The sequence below is a fragment of the Lagenorhynchus albirostris genome, chromosome 10 (assembly GCF_949774975.1).
Source record: "Lagenorhynchus albirostris chromosome 10, mLagAlb1.1, whole genome shotgun sequence".
Taxonomy (NCBI): domain Eukaryota; kingdom Metazoa; phylum Chordata; class Mammalia; order Artiodactyla; family Delphinidae; genus Lagenorhynchus; species Lagenorhynchus albirostris.
In genome coordinates, this window is record NC_083104.1 from 85,230,949 (window position 1) to 85,255,600 (window position 24,652).

General features: G+C 40.6%; 1 protein-coding gene across 1 annotated transcript in view; it reads left to right on the top strand.

Annotated features, from left to right (window-relative positions):
* Window positions 1–24,652, top strand: part of DCDC2 (doublecortin domain containing 2) — a 152,747-nt gene that overhangs the window by 923 nt on the left and 127,172 nt on the right. The window contains exon 2 of the mRNA XM_060164262.1: window positions 3,708–3,762. Within this exon, the coding sequence (XP_060020245.1) occupies window positions 3,708–3,762 (55 nt within the window). The remainder of the gene's footprint in view (window positions 1–3,707; window positions 3,763–24,652) is intronic.

The following is a 24,652-nucleotide window of genomic DNA, read 5'->3' on the forward strand; positions in this document are numbered from 1 at the left end:
ACCTTCAAGGACAGAGGTCGTTAGTGGTGCTTAGCCCCAGTTCCTGGGGCAGGGCGCTCACCTATTGTGGGCGTTCAGTGAATCAGCAAACTGTGCTTAGGTCTCTGAAGGGAACAAAGATAAGACAGGATTCCTTGTCTTTTGGAGTTCACAATCTAACAGGAGACAGACTACATGCACACCAGTAATTTTAATGCAAAGTACAAAAGAATGAGTGCAATTAGAAAGATAGTTAAAGTTATATGGGAGTTGAGAGAAATTATTCCTTGTGGGGGTGGGTACTGTAGGACAGGTAGAATTTAATATTCCATAGGGGTTTTTTTATAGCTTTACTGAGATATATTTCACGTAACATAAACCACCGTGGTTTTTAGTAGATTCCTAGAATTTTGCCACCATCACCACAAACTAATATTAGAACATTTCCATCACTCCAAAAAGAAACCCTGTACCTTCCCAGTTTCCCCTTCTCCCCATGCTCTAGTAACCACTAATCAGTAGTGGTTAGTTTCTCTGTCTCTATGGATTTGTCTATTCTGGACATTTTATATACAGGCAGACCTCGGAGATATTGCAAGTTCTGATCCAGACCACTGCAATAAAGTGAATATTGTGATAAAGCAAGTCACAGGAGTTTTTTGGTTTCCCAGTGTATATGAAAGTTATGTTTACACTATGCTGTAGTCTATCATGTGTGCAATAATAACATTATATCTAAAAAAAAGTACATGCCTTATTTTAAAAATACTTTATTGCTAAAAAATGCTAATCATCATTTGAGCCCTTAGCAAGTCATAGTAGTAACATCAAAGATCACTGATCACAGATTACCATAACAAATATAATATAATGAACAAGTGTGAAATATTGCAAGAATTACCAAAATGTGACACAGAGACATGAAGTGAGCAAATGCTGTTGGAAAAAATGGCGCTGATAGATTTGCTCCATGCAGGGTGGCCACAAACCTGATTCAATTTGTAAAAAAATGCAGTATCTGTTAAGTGCAATAAAATGAGGTATGCCTGTAAAAGGAACCATACAATATATGACCTATTGTGTTTCTGTCTTCGTTCACTTAGCATAATGTTTTCAAGGCTTATCATGTTATAGTATATATCAGTACTTCATTCTTTTTATTGTTGAATAATATTCCATGATATGGCTATACCACATTGTGTTTATCTGTTAATCAGTTGATAGATATTTGGATTGCTTCACTTTTGGCTAATATGAATAATGCTGCTATGAACATTTTCATTTCTCTTTGGGTATGTACAAGTTTTCATTATTTGGGTATGTATAAGTTTTCATTTCTCTTTGGGTATATACCTAGGAGTGGAATTGCTGGATTGTATGGTAAGTCTATATTCCATAGGTATTTTCCCCCCATAGTTTTAAATATAATATTTTAATTAAAATTCAGCTTGGGCCTCAGGATGGGGAAAAAAGCCTTTACCATAAAATCTATGCTTGTGACTTCTGATCGTGTAGAACTATTTTCCCAAGTATCACTAAAGTTATCTAATATCATCCTAGCTTGTGTAAGTTTGTTTAAATTGAGTTCTAGGAGTTCTGCTTTTTTGTTATGCCAGATGTTCTTTTTATGGGAGGTGAGGGATACATTTGGATTTAGTTTCCCTTCCCTGAAACCTCCTTTAGTATGCTTTGTCTAACTTCCTTAGAAAAGAGCCAAATGAAACTGTACTTCAAAATAACTTAGAACTTAAAGCTGAGAGTCAGGAGACTTGTGTTTGAGCTGTTCATTAGCTCTGCATCCTTGTGCAATTCACTTGACACAGCTAGTCAGTTTCCTAATGCAGAAAAGGAACATAACCATTCCTACCTCACAGTCTTGTTGTAGAAAGTAAACGGGATGGATGTGAATGTGTTTTGTAAACAACGAAGTGCTATAAATGCAAAGCATCTGTGTCCAGTTCCTTTCATTATATACTTCGTTAATTTTTTAAGTTAAATAGTTTTCATATGAAGCAATTTCATGGGAATGTAAATCTGCAATTCCAGACTCACTTTAATATTTCATATTCTCTTTTGTTTATTTAGTGCTACCAACTCAAAAGATAAAAACAGGTACAGTTCCAAACCAAATAGAAAGTGCACTTCAAATCACTCTTTATATATAAGAGATTTGCATGGTTATTTTTGCTTTTAACTCACACACAAAAACCCTGAGTTTGTAATAACAGTGTCCATGGTTAATTTTCCATGCTGACAGATGAATATTTATTTGTGTTAAAGTGGTAGTATCTATGGTTATAATGATAGAAGGCAAGAAGATTTAAATGCTGAATATATTTGAAGCTTTGCAGTTTTAAGTTTACATAATAAATGAAGAAACTGGCAGAACAAAAGAAAGCCCAAAAGATATTGAGGGTAATTCATGCCATGTAGACCCTAATTGATGTTGGGGAAGATAACAATGGTGGAAAAATATTTTTCAAATGAAAATGATCAACTTTGTTCTTGCATATCTTTTACTCATGTTTCTTCTAATATTTTTGAAACGGTGATTAAACTTCAGGTAGCTATTAAACCTTTATTTTATAGCAGAGAATTCTAGAGATTGATATTTTCCCCAGTTTTCCTTATGCATTTTGGGACATTGACTCTACTACATGTGGACCTGAAATCACTTTCCTGCACATGACAGTTAGAATGTTTTATTGTTATGTCAGAAATCAGTCCCTGAAGATTTCCGAAAGACCCATTTTATTGTTAAGCGGAGGGAGAATTTTCACTGTCTTGTATAATACTGTTTATGTAAGAGAAATACATGATAATTTGCAGAGGTATGGATTAAGTAAAGCGTTCTATCCAAAAAACAACAAAATAAAACATAGCCAAAATTAATTCTAATATGAACTTTTTTGGCAACTCAGCAATTATGGTAGTTGAGGTAGAGAATGTATCTATCTTTCTATCTATGGTTATAAATTAAATCCTAGATTTATATTTATTTTTAATATTAAAACATTTATTTAGCACCTTCTATGTATGAAGCACAGTGGAACGAGATCACAGTGATGGACAGATAGCTTGAAGTGGACAAAGGTATAAAGTTTTTAGGTTGTGCTTATGCTATAGCTAAAGAATGATCACTAGTTAACATATGTAGCAAATAGTAATGGAATAATAGGGGTCTCCAGAGGTTAACTAGTTTACCCATCTGTATTTTAGCCGAAACAGTGCCTAAACCATCCATCCCACATGGCTGAGCATTCTGGATCATTAAAGTGCTCTCCCAGGAAAAAAGATTTCCCAGCTTTTCACAGTTGTTCCTCTAATGCATGGGATCAGTACTACTTTCTTTTGCCTAAAGTCTGTGATTAATAGAACTAACTGTTAAGCAGCTTTACACACAAACCACTCTTTATATCAAAATTGCTATAAAAATAAGAAATACCATATATATAGTAAGTAGCTGACCATTGTGGGGAAAAATGTTCCCCAATGGAAGTATGTATTTCTAGGACTTCAATTTCATTGAAGTTTAGCATGGACATGTGTCAGCCCTGAAAGCAGTTCCTGTTATTATAATGGCTTTTAATTAGTAGCTATTGATTTTTGCTTTAGGCTGAAGTATTTCCTATGGCTAGCTTTACATTTTAATAATTTTTAAAAAGGCAATTTACATAGCTGATTCAAAAGTAATAAAAGAAGCCCTTATTGTTTTTTTTTTCCCCCAGTTACTTGGACATAGGAGAAATCAAGAAAAGACCGATGGAAGTTGTGAATACAGAGGTAATGCAAATAATAGTAACAGTGCTGCTTTGTGTTTCTTATGTTTTAGAGATTTGGAAGACATTCTAATCGAGATAAATTGTCTAATGTATATAAACAGGACATTAGATGTTTTAAGGCAAAGATAACCCTTTCTGTGGATCATTATCAGAAACAGACCGAGTAGGTGTCCTCAGATGTGTAGGACTAGACACAACATGCTCTTATTCTCCCATTTTCTAGCTGCGTGTTCTCTGGTTGAAACCCATAGGGATTTTCCCTGTCAAGTGAGAAGAGATTCTGAGCACCGTGATACCAACCTTTGCCAAAACTACATCCCCTGTCCTGACTTGCTTCTGACAGTCCAATGTCTGAAATGGCCGGGATCACTCTGACTGGCCCTGAGGCTTTCAAAGGAGCCTGTTAAGACTTCCTGTGATATCAGGAAAACACCTCCATATTAACTTGCATTAAAGTTCACTTGAGCGTGGTCACCAGAAGCTTGCATGAAGACTGGCTATGAGTCTTGTGACATAGATGTTCATTCCACTCTGTTCCACATAGCATCAGGGTCCCTAGTGGAATCATCTCTAGTGGGTATTCTATAGGATGTATTCCTTAGTTTATGGATGAAAAAATAGATTAAAAACAAAATTAAGGCAACAGCCTTAAACATCCCAGTGAGACAGGGAAAATGATAGTTAAACCCAGATTGGGATTCTGTTCACCAGCCAGACTTGCCCTCCTCCCATTTGGACCCCACAGAGTGAAGTGCTCCCAGTGGGTGTGTCCTGCCAGTGAAGAAATGACAAACAGGAGAGGAGTTTTTCCTCATTTGTAGTGCAGAGCCCCAGGGAGACCCCTCAACTCTGGCCATTTCCTCCTATGCTGGGTTTATGCCCAACAGGAACAAATGGGTCTCTCTAGGAAAAAAAAATAAAACTACGTAAGAAAAAATTTTAATTGTGCAGTATTTTTAATAACGTGACGTTAAATTCATCACTCAAATAATTTGTGGGAAAACGTGGTAATCCCAGACATTATTTAAAATATTATTGTTTGTATTTTTGATTTTCAGTGTTTGAAAAGTTGATAATTTATGAAAGTGATAAGACTTATAGCTTAATGTAGACAAAAATATAAATTTTTCAGGTGGTGCTTATGTTACAGGTAAAGAATGACTGCTAGTTAGTATCTGTAACAAGTAGTAAGAAAAGACATTAGTGTATTAGTTCTGGATATAATATGGTTTGAAGGACACACAATTGCTTGAAGTAAGCTATCAATACCTTTCTTGATGTTAGTGACTGAAGCCAAATTTCTGCAGTAGGATTTGAAATGTGTGAATTCCAAAAAAATTATGAGTGTATATCTACTCTGGATTCCAGTGTCTTTGATGAAGACATTGGGTCTGGCAAATTGCAAGAGGTGTGCAAAAAATTTTTGGAATATACTTGAAAAAAAAAGATTGGGCTTCCCTGGTGGCGCAGTGGTTGAGAGTCCACCTGCCGATGCAGGGGACATGGATTCGTGCCGCGGTGTGGGAGGATCCCACATGCCGCAGAGCGGCTGGGCCCGTGAGCCATGGCCGCTGAGCCTGCGCGTCCGGAGCCTGTGCTCCGCAACGGGAGAGGCCACAACAGTGAGAGGCCCGCGTACTGCAAAAAAAAAAAAAGCTTATCCTTAACGAAAGAAGCATTCACAAGGACTCTAGTGAATTTAATTTGCTAATTGTTCTTCCGCTTTGGAGCAGTAACTATTGATTTCTCTTTACTTGGGGCCTGTGCACGGGCCACACAGACAAGGTTCTGATTTATGAATGCATGTCTTACATGTGACAAATCCACCCCTTATCTCCAACTAGAAGACAGCATCTCTCCCTCTTCTAGAACACTATCTCTCGCACTTTACTTCTTACTGGTGATTCCTGCACCTTCTCATTTGCTCTAACTGCATGGGTCCTGCTGTAGCCTTTCATTTCTTCTCAGTCCTTCCCCTCGCAGTCTTCCAAAGGGGGTCATTTTGGGGATGCAGAGCAGGTGGGAGGAGGTGGTGAGAAACTGTTCTGTTTGTCCGTGACCTTCAGCACTTTCCCTCACCCACCCAAGCCCCACTCTCCCACTTTTGTCCCCCTCAACCTTCCCTCCCAGTCTAGACAGCAGTGTATTTACTTCCCTCACTTTGCATTTCCAGTCTTTTCCTTTTTGGCTGCGCAGCGTGGCATGCAGAATCTTTGCTCCCCAACCAGGCATCAAACCCGTGCCCCTTGCAGTGGAAGTGAGGAGTCCTAACCACTGGACCAGGGAAGTCCCTTGCATTTCCAGTCTTGATCTTCAACACAGACACCCTCCTCCCCAAAGTCCACACCATGACCACACGCAAAGCCTGCTTTGAGCAAGGGGACCCCTGTTTTCATTGCCAGCAAGGGAGAGTTTTGGGTTCCGGGCATCCCAAATAGGAACTCTGAATGCATTTTCCCATAGAGATATCACTTTCTCTGTTGGTTCTGCAGTCTTATTGATGCTGTTTTAGGTGGAGCACAAGTCAGAAAGGCTTTTGTAGGCTGAGCTGAGAACCTCACTTTTGTGTGTGTAGTTCTTACTGGGCAGAAATACCTCTCTCTTTTTCACAAGTGATTAACCATCAGATTTTTAGAATTCCACAAGTTTATAAGTTAGAGGACAATCTATGTTCAAAATTTGAGAACAAACTTGACAGACACTGGCCTTTCACAATATTATAGATTCTATTTTCTTTTTTTTTTTTTTTTGCGGTACACGGACATCTCACTGTCGTGGCCTCTCCCGTTGCGGAGCACAGGCTCCGGATGCACAGGCTCAGCGGCCATGGCTCACGGGCCCAGCCGCTTCACGGCATGTGGGATCCTCCCGGACCGGGGCACAAACCCATGTCCCCTGCATCGGCAGGCGGACTCTCAACCACTGCACCACCAGGGAAGCCCCAGATTCTATTTTCTTGATCTAAGGTGGTGATTTCCTTTCAACATTTGTGTCTACTGAGAAAAGAGTGCACACCTGGTAAAATACTGTTGATGACTGCTATTCTTTGGAGGAAGATAACACATCTTTCTCCCAATCACAGGGAGGGATTCACAGAAATAATTTTGAAGTGGGAACATGAATACATAGAATTGGAGAGTTTAGAGTTGTTTCAGAGAAGAAGTTTCAATGCAGTAGTAGCACAAACAATGTCTATTCAAAGATGTTTCGGTATGAAGAGTTAGTAAAATTACCTATTCATCAAAACTGGGGACATTTCCCTCAAATCTGACGTATTTCATATTGTTTAAGTTTTCAGTGTTGGGGTTACCTAATGAAAGCCACCACATTGAGGTAGATGATTCAGTTTTTCTAATTGCTTGAAGCATATTAATTCTGATTATTCACAGTGCACGTTATAACAGAAGGACTTTTGCCGTTTGTTGGGGTTTTGTAGGACGTGTGGGGTTGGGTACCACAGCTGTGGCTAGGTTTTCGCATGTGGTAGGAAACCCAGCCAGTGCGTGCTGGGGGTCAGCAGCATTCCTTTCGTCCTCCCGGAGCACCCCCCGCCCAAGTCCATAATACAGTTTGCTTGTTCTTTAGACAGTTAATAGTTTAGACGCAGTGGTATCCACTTGCTGACTGCAGGTCACGTAACGAGAATGGGCATGTCATCTTGACGTTCCAGGTTCTGCTGTGGTTTCTGTCATTGCCTTTCTGTGCCATGAAACTCACGTTTGAAGAGACACTGAAAGGACAGCTAGTCCTATTCCTCTTCTTCTTTGTAGCCATGTCAGCAGGACAGACAAAGGCAGAACTCTAATGCATCTGTTCCACTAACCTGAAAGAAGTACGTGGTCTTATGTGGCCAACACTTTTTGCAGCAGGAGGAAGGGGGAGGGGAAGCGGAGGAAAGACAGAGAAGAGAAAGGAGATGGGAGAAAGAAAACCAAAATGGTGACTGTGGTTTGCACTGGCTCCAAATTTGGGCTGCGCTGTGGGCTCTGAGCCCTTCCTTACCTCTCGACACCAGGTCTTGCTTTTAATAACATCCAGATAAAGAGACCTTCTAGGGCCCCCCCCCTTGGACTCCTACCCCTATTCCCCAGTCATTGTGTTGAGCTATATTTTCATCTTCCTGCTTTCCCTGCATTGGTGGTGTTTTTTTTGTTTTTTTTTGCAGTACGTGGGCCTCTCACTGTTGTGGCCTCTCCCGTTGCAGAGCACAGGCTCTGGAAGTGCAGGCTCAGCAGCCATGGCTCACAGGCCCAGCCGCTGTGCGGCATGTGGGATCCTCCTGGACCGGGGCACGAACCCGCGCCCCCTGCGTTGGCAGGCGGACTCTCAACCACTGCACCACCAGGGAAGCCCCTGGTGGTGGTTTTAACAAAGACAGTGTTCTCATCTTCTGACCTTGGTAGTTCATCTCCTTATTTTTGTCTTCCCAGTCCTCTCTCTGCTTCCTTTCCCCGCTCCTCTCTGCCCAGTTTCAGATCTCGTGCTATGTTTCCATGTTCCAAGTCCACTCACCAGCTTCTTCCTTTCCTCTTCAGGGAAGCCGTCTATGGAGCCCTCTGTCCTCATGCACTGGGGGCCTCTGATCCGCGTGTGGGATACCTTTCCTCTTGCTTGCCAGCCCGCATTGTGCTTTGACGCTTTCCCTTTAACTGAAGGAGGGTCTTCTTATTTTTCTGCTTTATCCACTTTGCTTTCGCATGATTGAACACCCGTACCGTGCAGCATGGTAGGCAGAGAGCAGGGGAGCAAAATGAACAAGACATGTATAACCTCTCACCTCCAGGAATTTACAGTCTTGCTGAAAAGACAGATACACGAAAATCTCCAGTACTGCATAATAAGCGATTCAGTTTGGTAGGGGTTCAACTCCACTTGTGTTGAGCTGTTTATTTCAAGTGCTTTTGACTTTATCAGGTGGCAACAAAGCCATCGGTGAGCTCTTCAAAGGGAAGCTTCCTTCTTCTTCGACCTAGAGTTGTAGATGTTGCTGATCGGCTGCTCAGCTCTTCCCTGTCTCATCCATGGAGTGAATCCTTTAGATTATGACATTCTTTAACACTTACTTAGAGAGCAAAATCTGTTTCACTGTGTAAGAGGCCTTGGATAGGGCCATTCTGGACAGAGGAGACAAGCAGTCAGCTTGGCTACATAGCACTTAGGATGCGCTGGGAGCTGGGAGTCACCAGGTATAAAATGAGTACTTCCCCTCTCTTTTTGGAGTTTGGAGTCCAGGGGAGAAGACAGGGAAGTAAACCAACTATTATTATCCAGGACACATGTGCTGGGCTAGAGGGATGCTTGGAGGACTGAAGAAGGGTAGATGGGATTAGGTTTATGGGTCAGTCAGTTTTGAAAAGATTTTAAATATAACAGAATCTTTTATTTTTGGCCCATTTCTCTTAGATTAAGGTTTTGAGAATGTCCCTTTCTACTCTTTGATTAAGGAAGATTATTTAATACTTGTATCTGTGTGAAGATCAAAGCCTGTCTCTGACAGAGTGAAAATCAGCTGGATGCAGAAGCAACAAAGGCAGCCTTGCCACTAGTCAGGCTTGGAGGACAGACACATAGCAGGCCAGCTGCAAAGTTAGGCCAGCTGCAAAGTTATCATAGAACACTGCTTCTCCCAGTTATGCAGCAGCTGTAAGATGCCATAAGGGCCTCCCTTTCAGTGATTAATGCTTACTTGTGGCTGACACTCCAGACCTGCTTTGCTTTTCTCATATTTTATTGGTCATCTTTATTTTTTATTTTTATTTTTTGGCCACGCCACGCAGCTTGTGGGATCTTAGTTCCCCGACCAGGGATTGAACCTGGGCCACAGCAGTGAAAGCGTGGAATCCTAACCACTGGACCACCAGGGAATTCCCTACTGGACATCTTTAGTTGCTAAATCACCCTCACCTCAGAACAACCCCTAGTTAACCCCCACATCTAATTTCACCTCAAAACTGCAGTCACTCCAGAACTGAATCGGCTTCCCTTAGACCCTCCTTGGAATCCTTCAACGAGAGCCCAAACCTTACAAAAGATGATTCCCTTCTCCATCTTTCTCAGTGTCATTTTGTGCTTTCTCTGAGTGCCGTCCCTCGCTGCACCAAATCAATAAATCTGATTTTGTCTGACTACAAACTTGTTCCTGTTGCTGGTAGCCATCAACTGATTAGGCTTTAACACATGTGTCAGAGCTGCCTGTTAGATTGTACGTCCCTCGGAGGTCCGCTAATTCTGTAGAGTGCCTAGCATTAATAGGCTGGTAGTCGTCGTAATTCTCTATGGTGTTGAATGTTCCTTATCACAGTTGAGGGAGACATCTGTTTGCCTCAAGCGTGCCTGGTGATTCTGCATTTCACATATGGGTGGGATGTCTCAAATAATTTAAAAGTCTTCATGGCCACTATGTATCTAGCTTTTGTTTCAGGGATAAAATTAGTTGAGTTAAACCTTTGTGTGATTCATTTATTGTCTCTACTAGAATTTGGAGCTATATTAAATGAATGTTATTCATTTAACATGGATTTATTGTGTGACTGCTATGTGCCAGCCATTGTGCTTGTCACCTGAGAACCAAATAACGTGGCCCCTGTCCTCATGGAGTTGACTACTCTTTAGCCTTCCTTGCCTGCCATACCTTACTCTTAACTCTACCAACATTGATCTTTGTTGTAGAACTTGTAGGTTTCTTTGGCTCAAAAGCCCACATTTTAAGGGCTAAACAGTTTTTGAACTTTCTCAATAATGGGTCAGGAAATAATGGGACTAATTTTTGAGGAGCAATAAACTCCTAATTTCTGGAAAATTTGTTCCATTTTCCTGGAGTTATAAACACCTAAGCTGCTAGTTGTAACCTGAATAATGGCTGGAGGTGTCCATCTCCTATGGTGGAGATAAAATTGGCTTGAACCTCCATTACTTAGCCTTTGGAATGTCCTACATTCTTCCCAAGACTTCTGTGAATTCCTGCGGGGATTATTACCTCATGCTCACCTCTTTGCCTGAGCTTCTGCTTCCAAAGTATTAGCTGAGTTCATGGACTGTCTTGTTCCTCTACAGGTTGTATTTGTTTAAGGCCCCACCAACTCAGAGGTGAAATCCTCTCATTGATGTACACACAGATACCCCGTTCCCACAAGTTTGTGTGTGGTGAAATTTACCAATGGTTTGTGGAAATGAAGTGGGTTTTATAGGTAATCTAGAAGTGCCAACAACTCAGAATGTAATATCAGACTTCCTCATTCTTAAAAATAGCTTGGTCTTATATGCCAGTTCAGGTTCTAGTCTTTGACCTTGCTTCTTGACCTCCTCTTTCTTTTTTTTCCCTCTGCCATTCTCTTCTCTGTTCTACTCCCACTCCAGTTTCTTTTCTTTCTTTTTCTTTTCTTTTTCATAAATTTATTTATTTATTTATTTATGGCTGCATTGGGTCTTCACTGCTGCACTCAGGCTTTCTCTAGTTGTGGTGAGTGGGGGCTACTCTTCGTTATGGTGCGCGGGCTTCTCTTTGCAGTGGCTTCTCTTGTTGTGGAGCACAGGCTGTAGGCACACGGGCTTCAGTAGTTGTGGCACGCAGGCTCAGCAGTTGTGGCTCGTGGACTCTAGAGCTCAGGCTCAGTAGTTGTGGTGCACGGGCTTAGTTGCTCTGCGGCATATGGGATCTTCCCGGACCAGGGATTGAACCCATGTCCCCTGCATTGGCAGGCGGATTCTTAACCACTGGGCCACCAAGGAAGTCCTGAGCTGCTGTCTTAAAAATAAATCTTCAAATTAAAATCCAAAGACACTAATGAATGTCTTCACAAGGCGTGGAAGCTTCCTCGTTGGATAAACATCATATTGGATCCTCTTGAATACACCTCTCTCAGTTCAGATTTTCATTTATGGAGAATTTGGATAACCATTGTTTCTTCTTAATGGGGTAGAGTATTGTAGGAGTACCTTGGAGGGGAGGAAAGAAAGGAAGTGAGTTTTTGAAACCTCAGAACTTGGCCTGGTCTGAAAAGTTTGTGGGAACATGGGTTGTACTTCTGGTCAGTCACCCAGTGAATGTCTTTAAGATTTTGAATATCATTGTCAAAACTTCACATTTCAGTTTAATCATTAGGCACCATCTCCAGTGAAACATACTATGAGATTTGCTACTTAAAGGCTTTGGGTTGGGAATGGATTTCTAGACATTAAATTGGGTGTAATTATTAACCTTACTGCAGGAAGGCATGGGGCTCTGTGGTTTCACTAACTAATCTTTAGCCTGGGAATTCTGAGTTCAAAGGGGGAACTACAAAATAGTTAAACTCCTAAATATTTGTTTCTCTAACTTGGGGAAAGATTTCCAGATTATGTTAGTCAAGTTTACTAATTTATCGAAGAGTCAAAGAAAATGAAACCCACTTTTGTGAGTTCTTCCAACAATAATTGAAGCCCCTTTCCAATCTTTTATTTTACACCTTTCCCCCATCTCTCTAATGTATCTGCTAAGTGAGAAGCATTCTTTTAAGGACATCCATCCAGTTCACATCAGTGGTCATGGTGATTCCAAGGTGTCTATGACCTTGCCAAGTCTCTAGGAAGACAGAGTTTTCTGTTGAAGAACAAAACTGGCCATATTTCATTTTTCTTTCTTCTTTTCAAAAAATATTTATTTATTTTGGCCATGTCAGGTCTTAGTTGCGGCACATGGGATCTTCACTGCGGCATGCAGGATCCTCCGCTGTGGTGCGAGGGCTTCTCTCTAGTTGTGGTGCGAGGGCTCTGTAGTTGCGGCACGTGGGTTTAGTTGCCCCGCGGCATGTGGGATCTTAGTTCCCTGACCAGGGATTGAACTCATGTCCCCTGCATTGGAAGGTGGATTCTTAACCACTGGACCACCAGGAAGTCCCTCATTTTTCTTTCACGCTTTCTTGTCTTTTCACTTTTCTCAGTATTGAACTGTGTGTGTATGTGTGTGAACAAGAGGAAGAAAGAGAGAAGTCTTTATGTCAACCTGGAAAATATTGGTCTAATGAAAAATATCCATTAATAACCGTATTCAGCTCTGATCAAAAGCTAAAAGACTGGTGATTTTAGTTTCTCCATTAACATGTGCCATGGCATTTGTTCCAAATATCTTGCATTTTCTATTTGGCATTTAGACATGATTTTAGAATGTCTGTGAAATTGGAAGATGTGCAAATTAGGGTATATATATCTTTTCTATTTATAGTAATAAGCTGTTCTAAGCAAAGACAGACATTTAATAAACAGTTATAAAATAATTATTGGGGCTTCCCTGGTGGCGCAGTGGTTGAGAGTCCGCCTGCCAATGCAGGGGACGTGGGTTCGTGCCCTGGTCCGGGAAGATCCCATGTGCGGCGGAGCGGCTGGGCCCGTGAGCCATGGCCGCTGAGCCTGCGCGTCTGGAGGCTGTGCTCCGCAACAGGAGAGGCCACAACAGTGAGAGGCCCGCATAGCGCAAAAAAAAAAAAAAAAAAAAAAAAAAAAAAATCAACCTTTTAAGAAAAAATAGAAAAAGTATCTAATAAAATAAATTGCTAGCTAATTGTATGTGTTTAAAAATATCACTAAATCTAAGTATTGAACTATTCTCAGTAAGACATTTCATTGGCCCCACTAAAATAAAGCCCTTTTGGCAACACCAACAGAACTTCTTGTTCTTACAGTGCATGAGATTTGGAAACACAGAAGATGAAATTTTAGGCATATTTAGTATGATTTGAAGTTCTGCCAAGGTATACCAAGCTTTTCATTGATGGATACTGTGCATCTACTAGAAAATCAGTACTTAGGTTCACATTTTAGGATAATTTTTAGAATGAGCTTATTGCATTTTCTTATGAGTCAAAGGGACAATTCATGATGGAAGTATGATTATTTCCACATGGTAGGAATAATAGGAAAACGTGACCAAATAGCAAAGTATAGTCAAGGAAGACAAATTATGCTCAACCATTTACTGAATGCTGCTTATGTACGATTTCACAGTTTCTTGAGAATATTTATCCAGAGCCTGCTGAATGCCAGGCAGTGGGCTAGATTCTAGCCACACAGATATAAAAAGACACTGAGTATGTGCCAATCAGAAATTACAACAAGGTAATTGTTGTCAGAGGACGCTGAAAAGAGTTTTCAAAGAAACGCTATGTGAAAAAGTGTAAAAGATGGGAAAAATAATACCAGAGATTGTTAACCCAAGGGGAGAGAATTTTTTATTTAGACCTAATTAATAATTGGCTTCAATGCTTATAAAGAATATGGTGACTAGGTCTTCTCCATCATAACTGGGTACCGAAAAGGGGAAAAAAAATTAAGCTGTGGTGTGAAGTTTGAAGAATTTCAGTCAGATTGAAAGAAAGCTTTAAAAAACTTGGTTAAGACTACTAAGCATTTGTTGAAAGAAAGTGTCGTATCTTCTTTTCATCTGTTTTAAAATATAAATCCATTCCTTTGACTTGCATATTTCAGCTTCATACCAAAATGGCAGAGGAGAATTGAGGTTTCCCTCTAACCTCAGGTTTTGTGGGTTAGGTTGCCGTCAGAGTCTTCCTGGAAAGCCCAGAAGGACTACTTCCCAGGTTGTCATCACAGCCCCTCATGGAGGGAGCAGTGTGTGGGAGGAAACTGCCCAGGTAATTGGCAGCAATCCGTGCTGGTACCTTCCGCTGTGATTTCTCAAGTTGCAGAGAGTTCTTCTGTGTAAATAAGCAGGCGGTGCTGTGATTTGCTGGTACTTCCAGTCAGAATTTTTAAAAAGCAACAAAATTTGAAGGCACACCATGAAAGTAAAGGGTTTGGAGAATATTCCTGTTTTGGAATGTGGTTTTTGTATTTGGAACTGTAGCGTAGCCTCCTTGACAGATACAGCAACCATCTAAAGAGATGTTTCAGGTTTTTTTTCCCACACATTGTACATTCAGAAAAGAAAACCCAAGAGAGTGAGGTGTTAAAGGAATAAGTGAAGGGAAACTCAAAGGAATCAGTAATAATAAACAAGCATGTAAGGTCATCTATGATGATGCATTTATTTCTTATTAGGATATAGAAACAGTTTCAATTATATTTCTCTTTAATTAAGAACAGATTTGTGTGTGTGTGCCGTGGAGCAATCTTAAATGCCTAACTTGTGGAAACTTGGTTTCAGAGATCCAGAGTAGCACAGAGCAGCAATAAATCCTTAGACTGTTCCTCGTGGAACAGCATGGTGAGAACACCATGCTAATGAAGGCAGGAACTTGGACTGGGACCCCATGGGACTCTCAGTTCTACTAGGTCCCTGGCCTCAGACTGTCCCCCAAACATCTAGCTGTCCTCTCAAGTGCGGCATTGTTTAAGGCATAGGTGAGAATGTATGTGAACTTCAGCTTACATCTATCACCGTATTGGAGAAGAACTAAAAAGGTCCGTGTCCCACAGGTAGTAGGCTGATAATCTTATCTTCGTGTCCAAAATAAAACATATTTCTGTGTCCTTCAAAATGGATGCATGGAGGCATGTTTTAAAGGTAGGGCGATTTATTTACATTTGGTTTATTTCAGCCTGAAGTATAAAGGTGGTGTGCTTTAGTATCTAGCTTGGTCAACAATGAAAATGCCCATTTATTATTGTGAAAGACTCCTTTTTAAGCAGCCAGCCAGATCAAGCTCAGATGTCATCCCGTGATTACATAGTTTGGATGTTTGGTTTGTTGAAAGAAGGTTGATTTCAGCCCACTTGTTAGCTGGGGACAAAACTAAGTGGTAAGGGCCTGTGGGAGAGTGAAAACTAAATGGACTTGGTATATTTGCAATGTCTAATGTTTAACCTGGGACATTTCTCTCTAGGAAATTTCTAGTGGCAGTCAGTCCATGCTGCTTTGTGGTTTTTTCCTCACCTTCTGGCAGTATTTTTGAGTTTCAAAGATTTATGAACCTCCATGGCCATCTTGCTATTTCAAATTATACAACCTAATGTAACTGGGCTGCCAACTTCTGGCAATATTTATAAAAGAAGTCATCTAATATTACCCAAGTTCCATTTTGTAACTTATATGGTGATTGATAAAACTCCATAGTCACAGCTTGTTTTTCTAGAAGTGAACAGATAGCTCAATTTCCTGTACTATGAGTTTTGCATTAGCCTGTGTGCTGTGGGATCTCCCACAGCTGGTTTTTAAAAGCTGGGTTAGGGGACTTCCCTAGTGGTGCAGTGGTTAAGAATCCGCCTGCCAATGCAGGAGACACGGGTTTGAGCCCTGGTCTGGGAGGATCCCACATGCCGCAGGGCAACTGAGCCCACGCGCCACAGCTGCTGAGCCTGTGCTCTAGAGCCTGCGAGCCACAACTACTGAGCCCACGTGCCACAATTACTGAAGCTCGCGTGCCTAGAGCCTGTGCTCTGCAACAAGAGAAGCTACTGCAATGAGAAACCCGTGCACCGCAACAAGGAGTAGCCCCCGCTTGCTGCAACTAGAGAAAGCCCACACGCAGCAATGAAGACCCAACACAGCCAAAAATAAATTAAAACAAACAAAAAAAAGCTGGATTAAAAAAGTGATTTGAGGACTTCCCTGGTGGTCCAGTGGTTAGGACTCCACGCTTCCACTGCAGGGGCATAGGTTCGACCCCTGGTCCGGGAACTAAGATCCCATATGCTGTGAGGCGTGGCCAAAACAACAACAAAACCAAAAAACCCCCAAAGCAAAAACAACAACAAAGGATTTGAAATATCAATTTAAAAATTACAAATATATATATTTACTATAGCATAGAGATTCTTTTAGTATGGCTTTTGCAGTGTAGCTGTTTCTCATGAACTCTCAATTGGCTAATATTTAAATTAGTCAAATAGTATATGGAAGTTGGATTGAATTAACTTTTCTCTAGTTGGTACTTCTTCTAATCAGGTTGCTATTCCCTTATGTTATTCCTGTTTCAATTATTTTATCAATAATATTGATTAACTTTGTCTGACTCTTCTTACCTATTATCTAAACATGTATACATGGATATATATATAATGAAGTATAGGCATAGGCAATGTAATTTGTCATTGGGATTTTTCAGCATTTTACTTAGTGACTCTTATTTATTCCTAAACTCTCTTCCTCTCTTCCACTTCCCTAATTCACTTGCTTATATAGAACCATATTCAAATTGTAATTCTCTGTTTATGAATTCCCTTTGCTCTAGCTTATGGTGTCAAGTTAGTGGAGTTGTGTGTGTCAGATTTGGTGCCAAGAGAACCTGTCCAATGCTTATTATAAATGAAATTATCCTAGAAAGACAATCTTGGTTAGATATCTGCATTTTAATCTGTAGAAATGTCCGTTTAGCTTGTGTCCCAGACACATGGGATTATTCTGAGTATATAGACAGAATTATAGAATCATAATGGCAGTCTTCCAGTACTCCATCTAAGTGATCCTAAACGATTATAGAAGAAGGCTTTGTTGTGGTGTGTGGAGAAGGGGAGTCTGGCAATGGGGTGCTCTGTGTTTCTGTTATCATTTTAGACCTTCTTGCATGTGGGAGGGTTTGGAGCTTAACGGAATGACACACACTAAACTTCCAGCGCTGTTCTGATAGTTAGAGCTCAATTAATGGAAATTATGCCTCATTGCTACTGATGTTAACAAGAGCCCTGTGGTAAGTGAAGTAAGAGATGGATCACTGACATTGTATTGGCTGCATTTACTGGCTATGTCCAAAAGGAGAAAATGTAAATGTAAATGCTCGATGGAGTACAAAACCCTCTACGGATGCTAGGTGATACTTATCACTCCTTCTGACTGGGATGACCATAGATTAGATGTTTAATAAATGGTTGAGATTATTATTATATAAATACATGAAAGAGGAAATACATTAGTAAATAAAGTAGCATACAGTAAACTTGGGCGTGAGACTGAATCTTGGAGTTGTTCTTCAAATATTGAGGGTTTACATAATTTCATAAAGACTGAGATATATAGAGAGTGAAAAATATACACTTGACTTAGTCGGGATATTGTCGGGAAGGAAAAGAAAATGTCTGTGTCTTATTTTAGTGGAAAAGGAATTTAAAAAAATATATTGGATATCCTTTAAAACCTCTGGTAGAGCTGCAGAACTGAGCTCAGAGAATGAGGGAATTGAAGCAGCTAGAATCCAGACCGCATTATGCCACAGGGCCAGGCCGTTAAGGATGGTACTGCCACCACCATGATCAATGGAGACATTCAGCTTCTCAGGCCACTGCCCCAAACTTTTCACAGTAGATGTGGTAAACACTACCCCTAGAAACTGGGCTTCATTGCTACTGATGGTACCACTTTTACCTTCTCTGCTTTGTTGTGTCACTGGAACTGGTGTTAAAGCCCTGGATGGGACTGCTGGGCCAAGCAAAGGTCATGTTCTGATGGTTTAGCTTACAGTAGGGCTGATAAAGTGGACATTGGCCTTTTTAACCTTCTGTGACTAGTGGTAGGATCTGCTTCTCCCCAAGCTTCATGTGATGGGAACTCTATTCTTACGGAAGACGCATTCAGATGCCGGAAAGCCAAAATCTGACAAGTATTTATTACACATCTTTCTGCCAAAATCAATGGTAACATTTCTGATACCTCTGAAGACATACTCATCGTCTTCCTCAGAAGGAGGTTACCCATTGTCACCTTAGTTATTGTATCTTGTTCCAAGTCAGGATCTCTGGGTGATGTCTATTCTTTTTCTAGTTCTGTTGCTATCCTAACTCAATATTTTGATATTACCTCATATAAGTCAATGAGATGGGGGGGAGGATATTAGTTATAGACAATATCCAAGATATACAAGACATCACAAGAAAGGAAATAGGGTATTTCTTCAGAGAATCATGAGACTAGAGATAGTATTCATGATTTCCTTTTCTACCCTCCTTCCTACCTTTCATTAACATTGGTTTGGCCAAAAAGTTCATTCGGGTTTTTCTGTAACATCTCATGGAAAAACCCGAACGAACCTTTTGACCAACCCATACTTCATCTGCTTAGGATTCTTAATTGGTTGGGTGGCTCACATGTTTGTTCTGGAGGGATCTGAGCTGTTGGTAGTGTTGTCAATATGGGATTGCTGATGTTTTCCATTAACATCATTGTTTTTAAGAAACTATGAATTATATATAACCTACAAAAGAGAAACCATAGCTACAGTTTGTAGAACAATAAAATTAACATCTGTGTACCACATTCAGCTTAAGAAACAGAGCAGAACAAATATAGTTAAAGCCCCTATGTCTCTCCTTCGTCCCATTTCTTGCTTCTTCCCAAAATGTAAGCACTATCTTGAATTTTATATTTATCATCTCATTGCCTTTTGTTTTTCTTAATAGTTGTGCTACATATATGTGTAATCCTAAACAATATGTAGTTAAGTTTGGAACTTAGGTAAATGGAATCATACTCTATGCGTTCTTTCGCAACCTGCTTATTTTGCTCAACATTATTTGTGGTATTCATTCATGTTGTGGGGAGTTGTATCTCTTGCATTCACCTTGCAGCACTGTATTCCATTTTATAAATATAATACTATTTGTTCATTCTCCAATGGATAACATTTGGATTATTTCTAATCGTTCCTCCTTCTTTCTTTTTTGTATTACTATTGAAAATATTTTGGGCATATCTCAGTTCATAAACACAAGAGTTTCTCCTTAAGGGATATATTGAGAGTTTGTGCCCAAGAGCCAATGTCTGTTCATTCCTCAGTGGGCTGAGTATTTTACTCCCCCCCAGGGCATACTTCTCTGGTGAATGGTTTCAGGTCTCATTGAAAGGACTTCGAGGAAGACTCAAAAGTTTTTATTTGTGATATTAGGATATAGGATCGTTTGACAAGGGCCAGGCCTCAGGTATCAGGATACCTTCAGGGGCTGTGAGGTCTGATAATTGACTGTGGGCTGTGACAACTGGAAGTTTGAGTCAGGCTTCTGTTTACAAGATCTGGAGATTTTTGTTATAGAAATGAAGTAGTGAGTCGCATAGCTCTTTTAACCTTAGAAGTCCCAAGATCATTCAGGCAGCATTATAGGGCCTTACAGGTCAGTTTATTGTGGTTACGACATTGACTCTGCTGCCTCTTATGGTTACTCTGCCTGCTTTGTCTCTGGAGATGAAGTGCTGCTTTTTCCTTCTGCCACCCCAACAATCCTGATACCCCGCTGGAACCAGAGAGCCCACTTAAAATGCAGCATCTTCTATGCACCAGCGCACTTTTAGAGTGGCTGGAGCAATGTTCCTCACCCATGGGTTCCTCAAGGCCTTGTTGAAGGGAGGGTGTTTGGGATCCTTCTTTGAGTCACATAGGTAGGAGATTAGTGGCTGAAGCGCTCATGAAATTCTACTCCAAGATTTCTGTCTCCTGAAGTCTTTGGCTGCTTCCTTCCTTGGAGTCACTTCACTAATTTCTGTAAAGGGCAGGCAGTAAATACCTTAGGCTTTTGGGTCATACAGTCACTGCTGTAAGTACTCAACTCTGCTGTTGTAGAATGAAAGCAGCTCTTGGCCGCTCGTGAGTGGTGGCTGTGCCCCAGAGAACAAGCAGAATGTGGCCCATGGGCAATAATTTGCCGACCTTGGCTCTGAATTATATGGAAGAAAATTTGGCATCTTAACTTCTTTATTGAGGACCACCACCAAGTCCCAGGTTTGTTTGTTTTGTTTTGTTTTGTTTTTGCGGTACATGGGCCTCTCACTGTTGTGACCTCTCCCGTTGTGGAGCACAGGCTCTGGACGCGCAGGCTCAGCGGCCATGGCTCACGGGCCCAGCCACTCCGCGGCATGTGGGATCCTCCCGGACCGGGGCACGAACCCGTGTCCCCTGCATTGGCAGGCGGACTCTCAACCACTGCTCCACCAGGGAAGCCCTAAGTCCCAGTTTTAATAAACTAGCTAAGCAAAAATTCAGGGCTATTTCTAGCTGCTCAAGATAGTATATTGTGTCCAGTCTTCGGCAAGTACATCCATGGTGATAAAAGGTGATACCTCATCCAGTGTTAGTCTCAACTATTCTTCAATGAACACAGTATCTGGGACTGTGAAGTTATTAAAATATTTTTTTTCACTAAATGTGCTTCAAAATTACTGTACCCCAATGAGCAATCACCATAAACTAGAAGTCAGTTTTGTTTGCAAGAGCTGTCTTTCCTGCTCTATACTTGGTTTCTTCCTGTTTCTTCAGAGAATGGTACTACTTACCCATCTTGTTTTGAGAGTCAAAAACCTCACTCATCCTCAGTGTGTAGTTAATCACTTCCATCAGTTTTAACTCTCAAGTATCTGAAATTCATCCATTTCTCTCCACCTCTACCCCCACTATCATCATAATTCAAGCTACTATCATATCTTGCCCAGTTTTCCTTGGTAGTCTCCCACTTTGTCTTATACTCATTCTGTTTCTTCTGCATTCTGTTTTCTCTTTTATTTCAACCAGAGTTTGGAAACACAGATTTGATTATGTTACCATGGGGTTTAAAACCCTTCAGTGACTTCCCATTACTCCTAGCATAGAGATAAATTCCTTAACTTACCCTCTTAGGCCTTATGCCAGTGCTTTTCAGACTTCAGGTTGTGACCCTTTAGTACATTGAAAATCAATTTAGTTGTGACAAATACATACAAAGATAGAATAGACGATAGTAGATTGCATGATAAGTAGTGAAGGTAACTCCTGTTTTGTGAAACTGATTTTGATCGAGTGTGTGTGCATGTGAATTAAGTTGCAGTGTAAGATGTATTCCTTTCTTTGAGTGGTGGTCAATAAAAGCCTGAAGGATATTGTCTTACGTGTTCTTGTACCTTCATATACTTCCAGATCCACTCTTCCAACACTTTCTTTTGCTCTTTTCTCTTCACCTTGCCACTCTCCATCAAGAGGTGGAGTCTAATTTTTCTTCCCGTGAACCTGGATGGGACTTTGGCTTGCCTGGGAGAATAGGATGCAACAGAAGTGACGTTGCATGACTACCGGCCTTCCTTCGGACCATGGCGTACCCATGCTACCTCTTGTCTCAGGACCTTTGCACGTCGCTGTTCTCTGAGTCTGGAACATTCTCCCCTGTTCCTCTCTTTGCCTCCTTTGCTCATACTTACCCCAACCCCAAAAGTGTCATTTTTTTCAGGGAAGCCCTCTCTGACCTTCCTAACTGGATCAAATTCCCCCACTATTGGTGCCCATTGGGCCTTTCTCCTTGTTACAGTTGCATTTGCCTTTGTGTAGCTGAATAGTTGATTGAAGTCCTTTCTCCCCCTAGATTATGAGCTCCAAGGGGTCAGTCATTATATGGGTTTACACTCACCTTTGTGCCGCCCCTGCATCAAACGCAGTATCTGGCACACAGAATTGTTTTTGGATGAATGAATAGTGATCATGCTGCTTCCCTGGTATATGAAAACGGCTGTGATCAGTTTTTGCTTTAAATACTACTATTGCCTTCCTATTTAAAAACTTTTAGATTTTTTTTGAAAATGAAGTGTTCCAGTTTTTAAGGCTGCGCCATAAATTACCCCACAATTTAGAAGCATATGACAGTGATTTATTTTGCCGGTGGGTCCTGTGTGTCAGGCATTCAGGGATGCACAGAAGAGATGGTTTTTCTCTGCTCCATGAAGTCTGGAGCCCTAGCTGAATACTTGCAGGCTGACTGCTGGACCCATGGGAAGGCTGTTCACTCACATGAATGGTGGCGAATGGTGGCTGTCAGCTGGACCTTACTTCCTCTTCACCTGCCCGTTTCCACGTGGTATCTCCTTGTGGGCTAGATTGGGCTTCTTCACAGGATGGTGGGGTTGTAAGGGCAAGTGTTGAAAGAGAATCTGACAGACAGGCAGAGAGACAGACGCAGAAGTCATGCAACATCACTTCCCTTACATTCTATTCTTCCAGGCAGTCCAAAGTCCTGTCCAGGTTTGGGGGGAGGGGAAACAGACTTCACCTCTTAGTGGGGAGTGGCAAGATTCTGGAAAAGGAAGTGGGCCAGAAATATCGCTGTGGCCATTTTTGGAACACACCCTCTGCCACACTGGGAATTTGTTTCTGTTATAGCATTTAGGTACGGTCATTGCATACCTTCAGATGTCAATATTTTGATGATTACTTTGTGAATTAGTACAAAGGCTCTCCTCCTTTTCATATCTCTTATTTTTGAGTATCCAGAAACAAACTGATTTTTCACTTAATTGCTTATAGAATTAACTACACTGTATATATATGATTTATCCCAATATCAACAACTTCTCCTTAGTTTTCTGGTTGCTCAGGAAGCACCACTCTGTTCTGGGAAATTTTTCCTGTAGAGTATTGACAACACAGAAAAGAGATCATGAAGGAACCATTTAATTTGATCTTCTGAAATATAATTTGTCAGTAGAACTGAGTAGAAACCTTCTATTAACATGTAGAATTTAATCTGATAAATTTGAACATTCACATGCAGATAATCTGAAAAAGTGACTTCATGTAATTATGACGAAATATTTGAAAGAATTTAGATATTTCTAACTATATCAAATATTTTTATTGTAACAAATATATATACTTAGATATAAGTAGTAGAGAGAAGTTAATCCTAAATATAATTATTTAATAACTTTTGTGCTTAATTTTTAAAAATTAGGTCACATTTACGTTTTTTCCAAATATTTTTTTTTCTCTTCTTTCTAAGTGACTTATATTTAGCATTTTGGATATCCTCATCCTTACTCTCTTAATTTTTTTCATTTCTTTATCTTCTTACTTTATTCACTATTCTTTAAACTCTTCCCATGTTCAGCTTCTAGCCTTTCCTGTGCTTATTAAACATGATTAAAAAAGAAAACTTCAGCTGCCAGCTTCTCAGTTCATCTCTTTCCCGTGTGTTCATGTCTTATTTTCAAAGTTAAAAAGTATATATGCTGTGATGTCTTGATTAAGTGAAGATATTTTTGATCAAGTGCATGCGTTGTTGGCTACCATCTCCCCTCCCCACACCAATTGACTTTTATTTCTTTTTTAAAAAAATTATTTATTTTATTTATTTATTTTTGGCTGTGTTGGGTCTTCCTTGCTGCGCACGGGCTTTCTCTAGTTGCGGCGAGCAGGGGCTACTCTTCGTTGCGGTGCGCGGGCTTCTCATTGCGGTGGCTTCTCTTGTTGCGGAGCACGGGCTCTAGGCGTGGCGGGCTTCAGTAGTTGCGGCTCGCGGGCTCTAGAGCACAGGCTCAGTAGTTGTGGCACACAGGCTTAGTTGCTCCGTGGCGTGTGGGACATTCCAGGACCAGGGCACGAACCCGTGTCCCCTGCATTGGCAGGCGGATTCTTAACCACTGCGCCACCATGGCAGTCCCGACTTTTATTTCTTGATAACATTTTTATTAACATGTTAATTTTGGTGAAAAATACTCCAGATCATTTCTGCAATTGGTATTTGCGGTTGACTTGGCTTAATGATTAGCATAGGAGAGGGATTGAAATACCAGGGAGTCAAAGCTATAGGTAAGATAAAAACAAATTATGATTAGCAAAATTTAATAAATGAAAGAGCTGCTTAAGAAATAAGTGAATGAGTGACGAGGTAACTCCTTACAATACCAGTCTGAGCTGTCATCTGAATGTCACTGAGTCTGCACCATGTTTAGATAATTTTAGTGACTGTTGTCAAATAAAGGATCAGGTTTAAAATATTACCATTTTATATATAATGTATCATCCATTCTCATTAGAGGAAATAGAGTTTTCTGTTGTGAAGTTTTGAAGACTGTTTTGATAAAAATGTTTGAAGTCAGGTTAAGATGATACAGAATCTTTCCTGTCTAACCCGAAGACGTAGAGAATTTACTAGTAATTTGGCAAAAGTAATACCTGTTTCTTTCAGAGAGGATAAATGATGTATATGATTTAGAAGTTAATCAAAATTAAAGGGCCTCACGT